This window comes from Gracilinanus agilis, chromosome 5 (genome assembly GCF_016433145.1).
Source record: "Gracilinanus agilis isolate LMUSP501 chromosome 5, AgileGrace, whole genome shotgun sequence".
NCBI classification, from domain to species: Eukaryota; Metazoa; Chordata; class Mammalia; order Didelphimorphia; family Didelphidae; genus Gracilinanus; species Gracilinanus agilis.
The window spans coordinates 62,750,940-62,768,023 of NC_058134.1; the positions used below are offsets into that span (position 1 = coordinate 62,750,940).

Sequence of the window (17,084 nt, forward strand, 5' to 3'; positions counted from 1 at the left end):
ACATGTGTTTGTTAAGTGCCATCTATCTGCCAGGCATTAAAGGGTTGAAAAACAATCTTGTCTTAGAGAAGGGTGGCAGGACCCTGAACTAGAGTGCTGGATGCAGGAATGTAAAAGAGAAAGATGTGGGAGAGGGAGAGATAGAAATGGCAACCTTTGGCAAATGAATGGATATGTGGGAAGACTGAGTAGAACTACCGGTCTGGAAATATTAGCTTAGAGATGATCATTAAACTCATAGGAGCTGAGGAAGTCATGGAGAGAGAAAGCAGAAGGAGAGAGAGGGTCAGGGACTGAGAATGGAACCACACTGACCGATTCCTCAATCCACAATTAGAGAATTTGTAATTGTAGGAAGGCTGAAGGTCTGAAGGAGAGAGGAACCCCCGCATCACCGTCCTTATTGCTCCTACGCTAGAATTTTCTTGGCTGCTAAGTTCCTAGAGTTAAATTCAATGTCGGCCTGTTGTTGCCCAACAGTAGCAGCACTGGTGCAGCTCCGAGGACAGAAGCAAGACTGAGTCATGGACAAAAGAAAGAGAATGACTTTTTGCTTTGGTTTTCTGGTGATAACAAAGTGTCTCAAGGATTGAGGGAGGATATGATGTGGAACATATTCACATTTCCAGGGTTTAATCAGCATTGGCTTTTACCACAACATGTAGATGTAAGTACAACCAGATCTCTCTTTAAATAGGGATTTAATCCACTAAAAATCAAAACTGCTATGAACAACTACTTTGGAAAAAGGACTAAATGATAGAATAAATTAAAACTAAAAAGTTCTTGGATCATTAACCTATAATCTAGTTAAATAAAGCATCAACTTTGGAAATCAGCCTTTAAAAATCTATAATTTTCTGTATTTTCTGAGACACACTGGTTTGAATTTTACTCACACATTTACTTTTCAGTTGAAAAAAACTTTTTCTAGAGGAGGTAGGAACGAGTATGACGTTTTTGATAAAAACTTGACAACATACAGTGAGAATTACGAACTTGCTTATTCCCTTTGACCCAATGATTTTGCTGCTAGAATTATTTCCTAAGGATAGGAGCTCTACCCAAAGCATTTCTTAGAAAACTGCCAACGTATAGGTGTGATCCCTGCTCAGTAAGGTCCAATATATTCCTATGATCCTGGAGAATAAAATTAAAATGTTTCTGTTTGACATGTAGAGTCCTTCAAAGCTTGGCCCCGAGGACAGCTAGGAGGGGTGCAGTGGAGAGAGTGCTGGGGCTGGAGTCAGGAAGACCTGAGTTCAGATCTGACCACAGTCACTTACTAGCTTGGTGATTCTGGGTAAGTCTTTCAACTCTGTTTGACTCAGTTTCCTGATCTGCAAAATGAGCTGGAGAAGGAGTCAGGCAACCATTCTGGGATCTTTGCTGAGGAAACCACAATTAGGATAACAAAGAGTTGGCCATGACCAGAAGGACTTAACCAGAAAAAGCTTGGCTCCAACTGACATTCCTGGGCTTATTACTTATTACCCTTCTTTGATGCACTTTGCTGTCCTGTCAAACTGGCCTTCTTGCTGTTTTTCCCAGGATGCTGCATGCCCCATCTCTAAGCTATTTCTTATTCTTAAGATCCCTTCATCCTCTTGAAATTTCTAGTTTTCTTCAAAGCTCAGCTCAAGAGCCTGCAGCCTTTAACAATCCTTCCAAATCCTAGTGTTTCCTACCTAAAATTATTTTGTATTTACTTTGTATACATTTTGGGTATACTTATATCTGTGCATAGTGTTTCCCCTAGAGGAACGTAAATTCCATGAGAGCAGGGACACTTTCAGGGTTGTCTTGGAATCTCTATTGCCGAGCACATGTGGCTCTTGTCATTCAATCATTTTTAGTCATGTCCGACTCTGTGAGCCCATTTAGGGTTTTCTTGGCAATGGCAGGTTTTAAAGTAGTGCTTACAGATAATAATAATAATATAGTACTTTAAGGTTAGCAAAGTACATTATATATATTAACTTATTTGATATTCATAACAATCCTGTAAAATATATTTTATGACCATTCCCATTTTATAGGTGAGGAAATTGAGGGACAATTAAGTGTCTGAGGTAGGATTTGAATGTAGGGTTTTTTTTGCTGCTTATTATTATAATGATGAAAATTAAGTGCCTGGAAAAAAGATGGTATTATTATCAATAATTTAAATTGACCTAATTATTTTCAAATATAGTCCAGTATCAGTTCGATTACTAGTTGGCAGCTCTTTATAATTTATGTTATTATTTAAAATTTTCATTTACCTTCTTTTTTTGGATTTTGTTCCGATTCTCTAACCAATCATCCATTTGCTCTTCAATTTCTTCTATAGAAGTTCCATGATCATAAGAAGGCTTATATACACTGGGTTCCAAAGATGTATACATAGGGAATTCTGGTTTTGTTTTTTTAACTTTAGGTTTCTTTTCCTCTATAAAAAAGAGAAAAAAAAGTATATTATTAAAATTTTCCAAGAGTAAAAACATTTTATTCTTAGGTTGTAGCTAGGAAATATGTCTAGCTAATCTACTGCCAAGATGACTTTTTAATATATTCAGTTCTTAATTTTTATTATTTATCTCTCATCACTTTGCATCAATAAACTCATATGGGGAAAAGATCAGATTATGATTCTTATAGAACCAGAACAATTTGTAAAGTGCTTTGAGTTTTCAAAGCACATCTCTTCATTGTCTTCTAATACTCCTTTAAGATAGGCAGGATAGGTCTGTAATGTTTTCTCCTCTCCTTTTTTTTTTTAAAACAAAGAGCAAACAAAATCTCAGTATTAAAGGATGCATTAAAAAAGGTAAAAGTTAGTGGCAGGACCTCAGGACAATATGGTTCCCTGAACAGAGGCAATCCAATGAAAAAGTACATTAAGTAGCTTTGTATAAAGGATTGTATAAAGGTCTGCTACAAGTCCATCCACTGGCCATAGAAAAAGCCAGAAAAGCCAGCACCAGCACAGGTAATCCAGATAGAAATCTTTTTGTACAACAAGAGACCAAACAGAGGCACCTGCAAAGCTCTGCATCTGCAGGTAGTAAGAGCAGGTAGCTCCTAGGAGAAATCTATGATTGGATGACAGAAGGATGCTCAGAGATTGGGACAGTTTGGGCACAGGAACTTCAAAAATCACTTTGACTCTATCTAGCAGAGCTAGAGACAGTCCTACAGATCTAGTGCCTCAAAGCTCTGGGCATCCTACAATCTACCATTACTCTTAGAATATACATTTCCCTGTAGGCAACTGGGTGGCTCAGTGGATGAAGAGCCAGGTCTGGAGAGGGGAGATTTGGGGTTCAAATCTGGTCTCGCACACTACCTAGCTATGTGGTCCTGAGCAAGTCACTTAATCCCCATTGCCTAGCCCCTACCAGTCTTCTGCCTGGGAGCCAATACACAGTATTGATTCTAAGACAGAAGGTAAGGGTTTATTATATATATATATATATGTATGCATATATATATAATATGGATATTAGATATAATATAGGTATTTGTGATTTACCTTCGGGGGAATGTGTATGTGTTATATATACACACATATAAAAACATGTGTATGTGTGTATATATACATATATATATAAACATATTTTTATGTATCTATACATACATATAGGTATATATACACACACACATACACATACACATTCCCCCAAAGGTAAATATGAAATACCTAAAAATCGAATCTAGAAGGAAAGAGTAACTTCACAACAATTTCAAACAAAAGTTAAGAGAAAAAATGAATTTTACACAATGAATGGCTGGAATAAAACAATCAGGTAAAAAAAATGAAATCAAGGCTCTGGAGGAAAGAACAGGAGAGAGAATAAGTAGCTTCTAACAGAAAGTGGCAAACCTTAACCAAATAATGAACTCCCTGGAGACGGACATGGAGAAGGGGAGGGAGAGGGAGAAGGAGAGAAAGGGATAGAGAGAGATCAAGTGAAAATCAAGACACCATAAGACAGCAGGAAATATTAGAATAAAAAAAGAGAAAAAATGTAAGCTCTTTAATATAAAAAACAAGTGACCTGGAAAATAGGTCAAAGATAATTTAAGAATCATTGGATTCTCTGAAAAAATATTTAAAAACAAAAGTCTAGACACTATATTTCAAGATATTATAAATAACAACTGACCAGATCAATTAAAATCAGTTGGAAAGGTAACAATATAAGAATCCACCAATCATCTCCTGAAAGAAACCTTGAAAGGAAAAATCTCAGGAATACCAGAACAAAAAATTTTAAAAGACCAATACAATAAATTGTTAGCTAACATCTTTTTTTTAAAAGAGAAAGAAAAAGTAAATTACCATATGAAATTAGAAATTCAAAATGAATTCAGCAGAAATAAAGAAAATTTTCAGAAATAACTAAATTATTTTACATGAACAAAATGAAACTTAAATGAATTGCATATTTATAAAATTATGAAAAACTCATATAAATAAAAGAGAAAATATGGAATCAAAATAGCTTTATCTCCAAACAAGAAATGGAACAAGGCATTAATTGAAGTACCAAAAGGAAAAAAAAATCCCTGATGCAGATATATTTATAGGTGAATTCTATTAAACATTTAAAAAAAACATCCTGGTTATATAAGTTGTTGATCAAAATAAAATGTGATTGAATATGCTTTTTGAGAGATGAACCTAGTTTTTACAAATCTTAGCATCAATACTGTGCATTGGTTCCAATGCAGAAGAGTGGTAAGGGCTAGGCAATAAGGGTTGAGTAACTTGCCTGGGGTTATCCAGCTAGGAAGTGTCTGAGGCCAGATTTGAAGTCAGAGCCTCCTGCCTCCAGGGTACCCCCTTCCTCCCCCCCATAGCACTGATTCCCAAATTGAGAGAAAAAACAGAAACATGTCTATGTATGACTAATACTAATAAATATTTATAGAAAATGATTAAATATATTAGCCAAGAGCTATTGCGATGGATTAAACATTACTTTTATTCTGATCAGGTTAGATTTGTAAAAAGAATATAAAGATTTAACATTAGGAAAGCAATGAAGGTAATAAATCAATATGATAAAAAATTTCCCCAAATCTTATGACTATATCAATAAATGTGGAAAAGAACTTTTTTTTTTTAAACCCTTCCCCTCTATCTTAGAATCAATACTATGTACTGGTTCCAAGGCAGAAGAGTGATAAAGGCAAGGCAAGGGGGGGGTTAAGTGACTTGCTCGGGGTCACACAGCTACAAAGTGTCTGAGGCCAATTTTGAACCCAGGATCTTCCATTTCTAGGTCTGACTCTCAATCCATTGAGCCACCCAGCTGCCCCCTGGAAAAGAACTTTTGAAAAAATAATATTATTTTGAGGGCAAAAATGTCAATAACTTTGGAATAAAAGGAGCTTTCATTGATAAAATCCAAAGTATCTGAAGACAAAGCTAAGAAATGATTTAAAAACACAAGGCCTAGTATTATTTGTAATAGAGAAACACTGAAAGTTATTCCAGTAAGATCAGGGACAAAACAAGGATATTTAATGTTTTTACTATCATTTGAGGTAATGCTAGAAAGGTTAGCTATGGCAATAAGATAAAGAAATTAAATTACAGAATAAGCATAATCAAGGAGGACAACACAATTATGTTACTTATAGTAGATATGAAATAACTTAAGAAGATCAACTAAAATTAAGACAGCAGTTCAGAAAATTATTGAAATCCCCCCCCACCAATTTTTTTTTTAAATCATGGACCTTTTGGAATACTAGTAACAAAATAGAAGAGGAAAAGATAGAAAAATCATTTAAGGTAACAGCAAAACAAATTAAATATGTGGAAATTAAACTAGCAAGATATATGAAAAACATATAAAAGAGCTATGAAACAATTTTTTTGAAGAAACAATTTTTAAAATTTGTTTTTTATATTTAAATTAAAAATTTTTTAAATTTAAATTTAAAAATTATTAAATTTAAATTAAAAGGAAGGAAATAAACACTTATTAAGCTTCTTCTAAGTTCCAATGCACAGCACTTTACAAGTATTATCTCTTTTGATCCTCATAACAAACTTAGGAAGAAGATGCTAGGTGCAATTATCCCACATTACAAAATGATTTTTACAAAAAGAAAATAACACTTAAATAACTGAGGAACTATTCAATGATTATGACTGCTCTTTGACTCTATATTTAAAATGAAGATACTCCAAACGAATAATATGTAATGAAACTAGAAATAAAGATGTCTTTAAAAGCTAAACAAAGCAGTCTAAATTTTATATTAGAGACAACTGGAAGCCACTGGAATGGGTTGAGAATAGGAGAGTTAAGTGGTAGGATCTGCATTTAAGAAAGATTACTTTGGCCGTATTACTTGGGATGGAATGGGGTGGTAAGAATTTTGAGGCAGGGAGGGAGTTGCACAATTATCTAGGTGAGAGGAGATGAGGGTCTAAAATAAAATGACCAAGTGTGAGTGGAGAGAAGGGGTGAGACGTGAGGGTAGACCCAGCAAGATCTGGCAACTGATTTTATGTGGGTGAGGAGTCCAAGATAATACAAAGATGACAACTCTGTGACATTATAAATTTGATGGTACTTTCAACAGAAATAGAGAAATTTGGGCAGGAAAGAGGGGAAAAGAGAATCAGTTCGGTTCTCCATGTATCATGTCGAGGATGATGAGTGGAACTGATGCGTGGATGCAGCCAGAGCCTGCGACAGAGATTTGGAGTTATCTGTATAAGACGATAGTTAAACTCATGGAAGCTGATAGGGAGAGGAAAGGAGAGAAGAGGCGAGAATGAAGAGAGCCCAGGAGAGAATCGTGAGGAACCGCAAGGGCTGGGGGGTGGGATGCAGCGGAGGAACCAGCAAAGGAGGAGGAGATGGATCCCCTCATCCCCGTGTTCCCTCTGGCACACCCTGCTCTGGGCGGCTGCTTTCCCCATTTCTGTTTCCTTTATGACAGTTTCCACTTCTTCATTTGGAATGGTTGGTGCTTCGGTATTGGAATTCAACCTGCTTGTTTTACTGTCCTGGAGGTGAAAAAAAAAGTTTTTACAACCATCTTGCTGGAACTTTTACATTTTTTTTCTTTCATCCTCTTGGCAGTTTTCTCCATCAATGCATGTGGGATCTCTTTGCTCAGTTTGGTCCATAACCAGTCTTTTTACAGCTTCTTTCTCCTTGATGGCAGCAGTTTTCAGTTTGTCTTTGCATTCCCAGGGCCTAGAACTATGTCTGACATTCAACGTGTGTTTAGTAAATGCTCACTGATTGTTATTCACAGTCCACGAACTTCCACTCCTCTCCTTTAGAATATTTTATTATATTCTATAATACTGGATCATGGAGAGGAGAAAGAAAGGGTTTTATGCCTGGAGTGTCAGCCAGAGAAAATGCCCCTCTGGAGCATTCAGTATCATGACTTTTTAAACATTATATTCTAAACTAGAATTATTGGTTGCCACTTTCTTTGCTTAGAAAGGAGATCAAGTGGATGGAGAGTCAGGCCTAGAGAAAGGAAGTCCTGGGGTCAAGTCTAGCCTCAGACACTTCCCAGCTGTGTGACCCTGGGAGAGTCATTTAACTCCCGTTGTCTGGCCCTTATTGCTCTTCTGTCTTGGAACCAATATTCAGTATTGACTCTAAGTAGAAGATAAGGGTTTAAAAAAAAGAGAGAGAGATCAAGTGCTTAATGGCCAAGGCATTTCTGGGCTATTTTAGACTCCTTATTATGGTTACTGATTTATATCATTTAATCTTCTTTAAGAAAGTGTTATAATCAATGCTTCTATGCCTTCTATCCATCTCCCTCTTTTCAAATGTCAATAATCAGGTGGGCACTGAGCATTTATAAAGCACTTACTATCTGCCAATCATGACGCTAAGAGCTGAGCTGTTTAATAGGTCAAGTACAAGTTGCCGGAGCTTTTCCCCATCCTCATTCTCTCTTCTAAATTGATATTAATTTTTGGATTTGCTCTGCTAAGAGGAAGAGGGGAATGCCCATTGTCCGGACGGCGCCATGCTCCTGGAGGACCAGCCCATTGGAGTTGGATGGTGGGAGCCCATCCTCTGAGAGGAGCATGGCTGATTGGGGCTGTCACTGATGGAGGAAGAGAGCAAATGGGATTGTATTTAAGAGACTGCAATATTTCAACAATCTCAAGCTGGTCATCCAAGTACAAAACCATATATTTTTACCTCTATGTTCTCCCAGTAATGTACGATTATAAATATTGTAATACGATAGACTCTAAAGACTCAAAATGGTACCTGACATAGAGGTGAGGGAAGCATTTCTTTTATTACTGCATTTCACCCATTTTTCTACTACTAGAATACAATAGAGTATATACAGTTTGGCAATTTTAAAAGATCACTGAACTCTAAAACAAAAGTTTTGTGTCCCAGCAAACAAATAAAAGCAAAAGAAACACAGCAGTGACCCTGGAATCATCCCCCAAGAGCACGTGATTGGCAGGGCTGAGTAATAAATCGTATTTGCAACAATGCTGTAGTGTTTTAGGATTATATAATTTGATAATAACAAAGAGCCTAGGATGTTATTATTCCTTATTGATAAAAATGAATAAACAATCACAATGAGATACAATTCTGAAGCTATTTTCCATCTACAACTTCTGTTATACATTTAATTAAACAGTTAAAGCATAACTTGGGTGGCTACATAGCACAGTAGAGAGAGCGCCAAGATTCCTCTTCATGAGTTCAAATCCAGCCTCAGACATGTACTGGCTGTATGACTCTAGGTAAATCCCTTAACCCTATTTGCCTCAATTTCCTCATCTATAATAAGCTGGAAAAGAAATGGCAAGATGCCTGGGTATCTTTGCCAAGAAAACCCCATATGGGGTCACAAAGAGTCAGACGAACCCCAAAAGCGTATCTGGTCTTTTGTCAGATTTTGCCTTATGGACTAGCATGCCTGACTCTGACCATGTATCTGGCATAAAAGTAGAGGACCTCAGCATGAGAAAAGTTACTAACTCTTGAGTATGGCGTTTACTACAGATAAAATACACTGAATCCTGTGTTAGGATTATCCCTGGAAGAGACATGTTCAGCTATTACTGGAGATTAAGATTTAGTGGGGAAAAGTAGAGAAAAACAACCTATTTCTGGGAACATAAATTACCTACACAATGGAAACTGAATGTTTGGCATGGATTTTTACCATATTTTAAGACTTTGTGAGGCCAAGAAGACAGCTTGGACAACAGTAATAATGGTAAGAAATAAAATGACAAAGTCAAATTATCATAAAAAGATTTGCCCATTTTTCTCTCCATTATGGAAGGAATATAAATTAGAAAAGTTAAAAGCTATATTTATACAAAGACTAAGATTAATATAAAAGTTACATCTTAATAGATAGTCATAATTTAAATTTAAACCATAAAAATGAAAAAATCCAAGAAAAAGACATAAGGAATGCCAAAAAATTTCCCGAGCAGACATCAACTGAATTTTGGCACAAAGATTTCCCAAAAGGATAATATTTACTTTCCAGGAAATTACCTTTTTCACACCTTTTGTCCTCTCTAGCAAAAAAACCATAATTTTAATAAGACCTCCATGCTGCATTTTCTCCAATTTGCAAATTATATGGAATTCCCCCTACACAGTTCTAGTTCAACCCTCAGAGAATATTACACAATCTCAGCAGTAAAGCAGACAGACATGAGGGCAGATTAGCAATTAGGTCATGAAAAACAGGCAGCATAAAACAGCTATTGCTAATCTGCATGAGATGCATTTACTCAATTAAGTAGATGGAAATGTTATTATGAACTCAGTATTCCAATGATGGTCTTTAAAATTAAGAAGGATGGGGGCAAATGAAATGCACACTGGGGGATTTTCGGCCTTTATATATTAATTCTAAAGTATACAATGCAGAACACCATAATGAAGTTAACAAAATTAATTAAAAGATTCTTTGCATGTAACCATTGGAGACTAAATTTTTAAAAAGCCCAAACACATGACAGTTTTTGACATTATTAACAGTGAATGTGTCTGCTCTTTAATATCCTTAACACTGAATCCTATCACCTTCTCTAAATACACAATGGATTTCAGAAATTGGAGATGAAAAAGCCCTACTATGTCTTCTAAAGTCCTAATAGGTAGGCACCCAAAGCCAAGCACCAAGGTTTTTTTTGTTTGTTTGTTTTTGGTTTTTGGTTTTCTTCTCAAGAATATATCTCTGAATACTCATTTGGCACTTGTTTCTAATGCTAGAATTACTGGTTGGCCATCTTTAAACTTCTCAGCTGGTTGAAAAGTTTTCAGATATTTAATTAATATAATTTTTAAATGGGTTCCTCAGTCTTGGGACAAAAGAACAAGTCCAGAAGAGATAAAATAATGCATCTATATTGGAACAACAGGTACAGATTCAAATATTATAAATGTTTGGCAAAGGAAAATATTTAAATAAAATAGCTGCATTTTTTAAGGGGAGAAAGGGAGAAAAAAACCTTTGAAAAAAATTTTAAGTGACCATAAGTTTTGGAAAGTCTCATTAAATTGTTAAGGGGACAGTTTCCTTTTATATTGCTGCAACAATTTTTAACTCCTATTTATAAATACTGTAAAATATCCATATTTAAGTGCCTAAATAAAAACAATGATAGAATTATTCACTATACCCCATAACTGGAGACGCTGAGTATTAGCACAGCAAACAAATATCCAAAAGGAATAAAAACGACAACTTTTCTTGGGGGCAGTGAAAAGATTACAAAGAATGAACACTAGCTTTTAGTTGGAATTAAAATTTTTGTCTTTCTTTCTTTTTTTAAAATTTTTGTCTTTCTTGCTCAGCTTAGAGAAAAGTGATTATTTTCCTTTTTTTCCTTAGAAATATGTATTAATAGCCCTATAACCACAGAGAAGTGGGTAAACACATTCACGACCTAACTAAACCTCATCCTGTCCTCCAGGACATTCTCCAAGGGAAGGGGCATGCCAGGGACATCCTCCAAGTCTTTTAACATTAATTAACGTGTGCTGGTTACCATTAACATGTACCACTGCAGCAGTAAGAACAACAAGCATTATTCATTCAGAAATGTAAGATGAGGAAACTCAAAAGGAGTCCGGGTTCTACTTCAGTTCCATATGTCTGTTTTAGAGAGGCAAAAGCCTACTGTATTTATTAAGTGCCACATTTGTGCCAAGTTCTGTGCTGGGTATTTGGAAACAGACAATGTAAAACTGTTCTTGCCCTTAGGAGCAAGGGAATTCTACCAAGGGGAAAAATATGGAAGCACACACTCATAGTCACAAATAATGTCTGAAAAGAACAAAAAACATTCTTTCGAGGGAGAGGAGCCACAAGCATCTGGGGGACAAGGAAAAGATTCAGATAGGAGGTGGCAGATGAGCTGAGCTTTGCTGTGAGGTCATGGTGGGAAAGAAGAACATTCCATGAGAGTGTAGACTGTACAGAATAGCCTGGGCCAAGATTTAGAAATGGGCAATAAAATTGAGATATTCAGATTTCCTGTCTATATTTCTTTTATTATAACACCCACTGATCATCTTGGACAAAGTTTAAAATATTTCTATGCACTACAGTTAGTTGGGAAAATAACCAATTTATTCTAAACTCTATTTTAAATATGGGAAGACTCATTCAGTCTAATTAAAATGATTAAGGCTTTTGGTGTGAATTTATATTCTCTGACTTCTGGTCATTTTCTATACAATCGACTCCATCATCTGCTTGGGATCAAGGAAGGTTCTGGTTACCTTTCTTGTCTCATTGCGGATACTTTTTAAACCCTGCCCAGTTTTTGGAAATTATATATTCAACCTCAAATGAATTTAAAAGTACTTATGAAATACTTTGTGCAGAAGCGGTGGAGGAAATGCTGGGGAAAAGAAAAGGAAGGCGGTCTGCTCCCAGGGGGAACACATTCTACCAGGGAGAGACACAATGCACAGAGAAGATTTCAGCTTCAAGTTGGATGGAAAGGTCCAGTGGTCCGTAGGCAGAGCAGCAAAACAGATGGAAATGCATCTTTTTTAACGTCAGCTCCACTGATAAGACCCACAGACATTTCTGGAGTTGGACCACTTGACAGTGCCAACCAAGGATTTTGGGGGTGAGAACATTCTTCTCAGGGCCATATAGTAGATGTGGCTTTTGTTTCACTTCTTAGGTAGAATATTAAAACATGTAGCATCTTATTTTAACCTTTAATGCTTTATTTCTCTTTAATGATACACCTTTTTGTAATTGTTTTCAGGTTCCATTATTAGAGTACATTTTGTTTCCCTAAAGCAGATAATGCAATCCTTTGGGGCAGGTTTCAATTTTTAATTTATATTGTTTTAGAATCTTTCCTACAGGGACAAGGACATACACCTCCTCTCCATATAGGAGGTAAAACACAAAAGTACCTCTAAAGGAATATTTCCGGGGACAGAGGAAATATTAGCTGCCTTGTGTGTCCTTTCTAGTCACAGATTTGATCTTGGAATGCCAGGAAGGATGCCAAAGCAATTAGCACATGATAACCAAGGCAGGAGACTAGTTTTATCATTTCCTATCTGGTGAATGGGGAATTTTCACAATTTTATGGACACAGAGGTCATCCCTTTCCAGTCTGTTCTTGGTGCTTCAACCCAAAGTCCCGAAAAGCCTTTCATCAGATATGTCTGAGTCGGCAAGGTCTGTCTGTCTTTCTGTCCTTTTATCTGTTAAATGACCAGACACATAAAAGAAGAGCAGCCTCCAGAAGGGATGGCCAACTACGAGTCTGACAACAAGAAACCAAAGAGAACCTCTGCTTCCTGAGAGGCGGCCGGAGATGGGGATCTTTCACTTGGGACAAGCTGGGCAACAGGAAAAACTTTTTCTACAAGAAAGGTCTCAGGTTTGTGCTTTTGTGAGGATCACTTTAATGACCTGAGGATGTTTGGTCTGTAAATGAGAAGACATGATGGGGGAGATGCCATAGTTGTCTTCATGTGCTTCAGCAGAACTGCCTTCTGGAAAAGGAAATAATGGGAATAATGGCCAGGCATGGGCTGGATTAGATGGCCTCTGAGTTCGCTTCAGTTTCTGAGGCTTTGTGAATTATTATTAGACTGATCAAGAGCATTTTAGAACATTCAGAAGTTTTGGATTGGCCACCAGGATTTGAGAGACTGTGTAACCATAAGCCTGTTCCAGTTAGAATATTGGGGGTATGTCAGTGACTAATGGCATTCTCAATTTTTACAAATATGGGGAAAGGTAACCTAAATTAAGAAATCCAAGCTATCAATAACTATACGAAATTGTTCTATATCACTAATAATTTGAGAAATGAAAGAATTAAATTAATAAAATTAATTAATAATTAATGGAATCACTTCATTAATAATGGAATTAATGAAAACAAATCTGAGGTACTGGCTCATATCCATCAACTCTAAGATGGAAAAAAAGGAAAATGACAAATGTTCGAAGAATTGTGGGACAATAGATACACTAATGATTTGTTGGTAGATAACTAGTCTAACTATTCTGGAAAGCAACTTGGAACTATACTCCAACAGTTATTAAACTGTGCATACTTTCTAACTCAGTGATGCTGCTACTAGGTCTAAACCAAAAAAGATCAAAGAAAGAGGAAAAGGACCCATATGGACAAAAATATTCATAGCAGCTCTTTTTAGGACTGCAATGAATTGGAAACCGAGGGGATGCCCATCAATTGGGGAATTAATTCATATGGTATATGAATCCAATTGTGCCACAAGAAATGATGAAGTAGACAATTTCAGAAAAAGCTCAGAGACTTATATGAACTGATGCAGCAGAACCAGGAGAACAATTTATACAAGAATAACAATATTGTAAAGATAACCAACTTTGAAGGACATAGTAACTAATAAACACAAAGACCAACTATAATTTCAATGGATTAATGATGAAACATACTATCCACCTCCAGAAAGTAAATGGACTTAAGAGTGCAGTGTCTGTCTGTCTGTCTGTCTCTCTTTCTCTCTCCCCTCTTCTTCCTCACTGCCCCCCCAAACTTATTTTTTTTGCATCATTATATATAATTGTAATAGGTTTTGTTGTTTTTGTCTTCTGAAAAGGACAGGGAGTGTAAGAGATAGGGAGAGAATTCAAAATAGAAAATGCAATAAAACTGAATTAACAACAAAAAAAGTGATCTTAATTAGACTCAATAAATATGGACATTTTGTTTCCTTGCATTAAAGTGGCATCAAAAAGCCAAGAAAAATTACATTTTTATGCTATTTGAGTAGATTTTTTTGAGGAATTTTACTTGATATTGTTACTGCAATAAGACAATGGTTAAAACTCACTTTGAAGTGTTTCAAGTTCAGCTCTAGCCAAGGCATCTTCTTTTTCCTTCAGTTTTGTCTCTTTATATTCCGCATAAAATTGTCTGGCATCCTGAAAAAAGAAGTTTTGAAGAAATTAACAAAAATAGTTGGCTTTAGCAGCATTTTCAACTTAATTTATTGTACATTAAAAACACTTCACTTAAGAAGTTACAATGCTTGATATCTTCATATTTCATGGTGAACCAAAAAAAATAATATTTTTCAAGATTTTCTTGGGGAGTTGATGAGGTACTGAAATGGCATAAATATGCCAATTGAAGTAAATCTTCTTTTCTTTTTGACCAAGAGGAGAGGTATACCTTATTTTAATTTCTCATTTTGTATGATTTTTTCATTAATGTGAGTGATGACTATTACTAAAATCAGAAAGACAGGAAAAGAAGCACTTATAGAACTGAATTATTTGCAAATTTCATTATAATGACACTAACAAAACATGATGACCATTAATTTTCCTTTTTATTACTTATTTATTTTATTTTTTGACTTTCATTCTTTATTGTAGAAGTATTAATAGCTTAGTTGTATTTATTGTCATATATTTTGATCTTATTAAAATAAATTCTCACACATAAATCTCTTGGCTTTTTCAATTAATGTTACGAGGTCAAGTCAAATATAACTGTCAAACACTTAAAAATGGATCCTACGATTATTTATTTAATAACCACGAGCCAGAAGAGGTTTGAGGAGAACTACATGCCAAAAATGCAACTATTTTTGTTTTTCAGTTTTTAATCAGTTGTGTTCAGTTCTTTGTGACCCCTTTGGGGGTTTTCTTAGTGAAGATACTTGGAATATTTTGCCATTTTCTTCTTTAGCTCATTTTACAGATGAGGAAACTGAGGCAAACAGGGAAAAGTGACTTGCCCAGGATCATAAAGCTAATAAATCCCTGAAGCCAGGCTTTCACGGGAAGATGAGTCTGCCTGACTCCAGGTCCAGCACTCTGTCCTCTATACCAACTAGCTATCCCACTAACAACAAATTAAGTAAAATTTTGCTACCTACGAATGGCTATAAAATAAGTATGCAAAATAGAATGTGGTAGGCATATAAGTGATGTGAACAAAGTGCTATTAGAACGGATCACAGGGAAATAACTTCTAGCAGCATGGATCAGCTAGGACTCCATGGAAGAAGTGGAACTTGGGTCAAATCCTGAATAAAGAGATTTCAACAGGAGGTGAAAGGCTGTTAAGAAGAGAATGAAATGGCAAGAATGTTGGAAACTGAGGAAAATGGTTAGAGGCAATGAAAACAAAGGATGTAGGAGGAGGATATATAAGAAGTAGGACAGTTTGGCTGGAGCATAGACTATATATGAGGGGACCATAGTAAGAGGAGATTGAAAGGTACTTTGGAGCTGGCTTGTGTAGGACTTTTGCCGGATTGAACTTTTTCAGCTCCTGTATCACATCAACACAGAAATGCAAATTAGGTAAAATGAGGTCAGGTGATTTTTCCTAAGCAATTCAAAAACTGGTCCGAATTGTATGTTGCTCTATTTGTTAAAAAAAATCCAATTATGCAAACCACTTAAGTTAGATTACAACTGACTTAGAAAAGAAATATTTTAAAATTCACTTTTCTTATTTGAATGTTAAAATACAAGATCCACATATATTTGTAGTATTTGACACTAAATAGGCCAGAAAACAAAGAAAGCTATTTTAAAAAAATATTAACCACAGTAAGCAATACTTTAAAAAAATAGGGAGCGGAAATTATTTATCAACCTATCTATTCATAAAATTCAGCTTTTAAAAAAAATTTAAGTTCCAAATTCTCTACCTCCCTCCAGCTCCTCACACACCCATTAAGGCAAGTAATATGATATCAATTATGTGTATGAAGTCATGCAGAACATGAAATGTTATATTATCCATGTTTTTAAAAAAGTAAAAAACAAGAAAAATTAAGTGAGAAAAGTATGCTTCAATTTACATTCAATTTTCTCTCTGGAGGTGGATAGCATTCTTCATCATAGATCCTATAGAATTGTCAGGGATCGTTGTATTGAAAAATAGCTAAGTTTTAATAGTCGCCATCCTCTCAGTATTACTGCTACTGTGTAAAATGAAATCCTGGTTCTGCTCATTTCACTTTGCATCAGTTCTTATAAGCTTTCCCAGGCTTCCCCCCCACTAAAACTATCCTGTTTGTATAGTATTCCATCACAATCACATACCACAACTTGTTCAGCCATTTCCCAATTAATGGTTATCCCCTCAAATGCCAATTCTTTGACACCACAAAAAGAACTGCTATAAGACATTTTTGAACATAGAGTTTATTTTCATTTTTTATGGATCCCTTTTGGGATATAAATGTAGTAATAGCATTTCTGGGTCAAAGAGTAAGCACAATTTTGTAGTCCTTTGGCTTAGTTCCAAATTGCTCTCCAGAAGGGTTAGATCAGTTCCCAATTCCACCAACACTGCATTAGTGTCCTATTTTTCTACATCTCTTCAAGCATTTATGATTTTCCTTTTCTTTCATGCTAGCTAATCTGATAGATATAAGGTGATAGTATCTCAGAGTTGTTTTAATTTTCATTTCTGTAATCAATAGTGATTTAGAGATTTTTTGTGTGATTATTAATAGCTTTGTTTTCTTTTTCTGAAAAAAACCTGTTCATATCTTTTGTTGTTGTTCAGTCATTTAAAGATATTGGTGTGATTTGATATTTCCTTC

At 35.5% G+C, this 17,084-nt stretch overlaps 1 protein-coding gene across 2 annotated transcripts in view; it reads right to left on the bottom strand.

Annotated features, from left to right (window-relative positions):
* The window catches only part of DNAJC1 (DnaJ heat shock protein family (Hsp40) member C1), a 268,584-nt gene that overhangs the window by 106,932 nt on the left and 144,568 nt on the right, over positions 1–17,084 (bottom strand). For both annotated transcript variants that reach the window (XM_044677935.1, XM_044677936.1), the window contains 2 exons: positions 14,346–14,436; positions 2,265–2,431 (listed from right to left, as the gene is read on the bottom strand). In XM_044677935.1, coding sequence (XP_044533870.1) covers positions 2,265–2,431; positions 14,346–14,436 — 258 coding nt within the window. The remainder of the gene's footprint in view (positions 1–2,264; positions 2,432–14,345; positions 14,437–17,084) is intronic.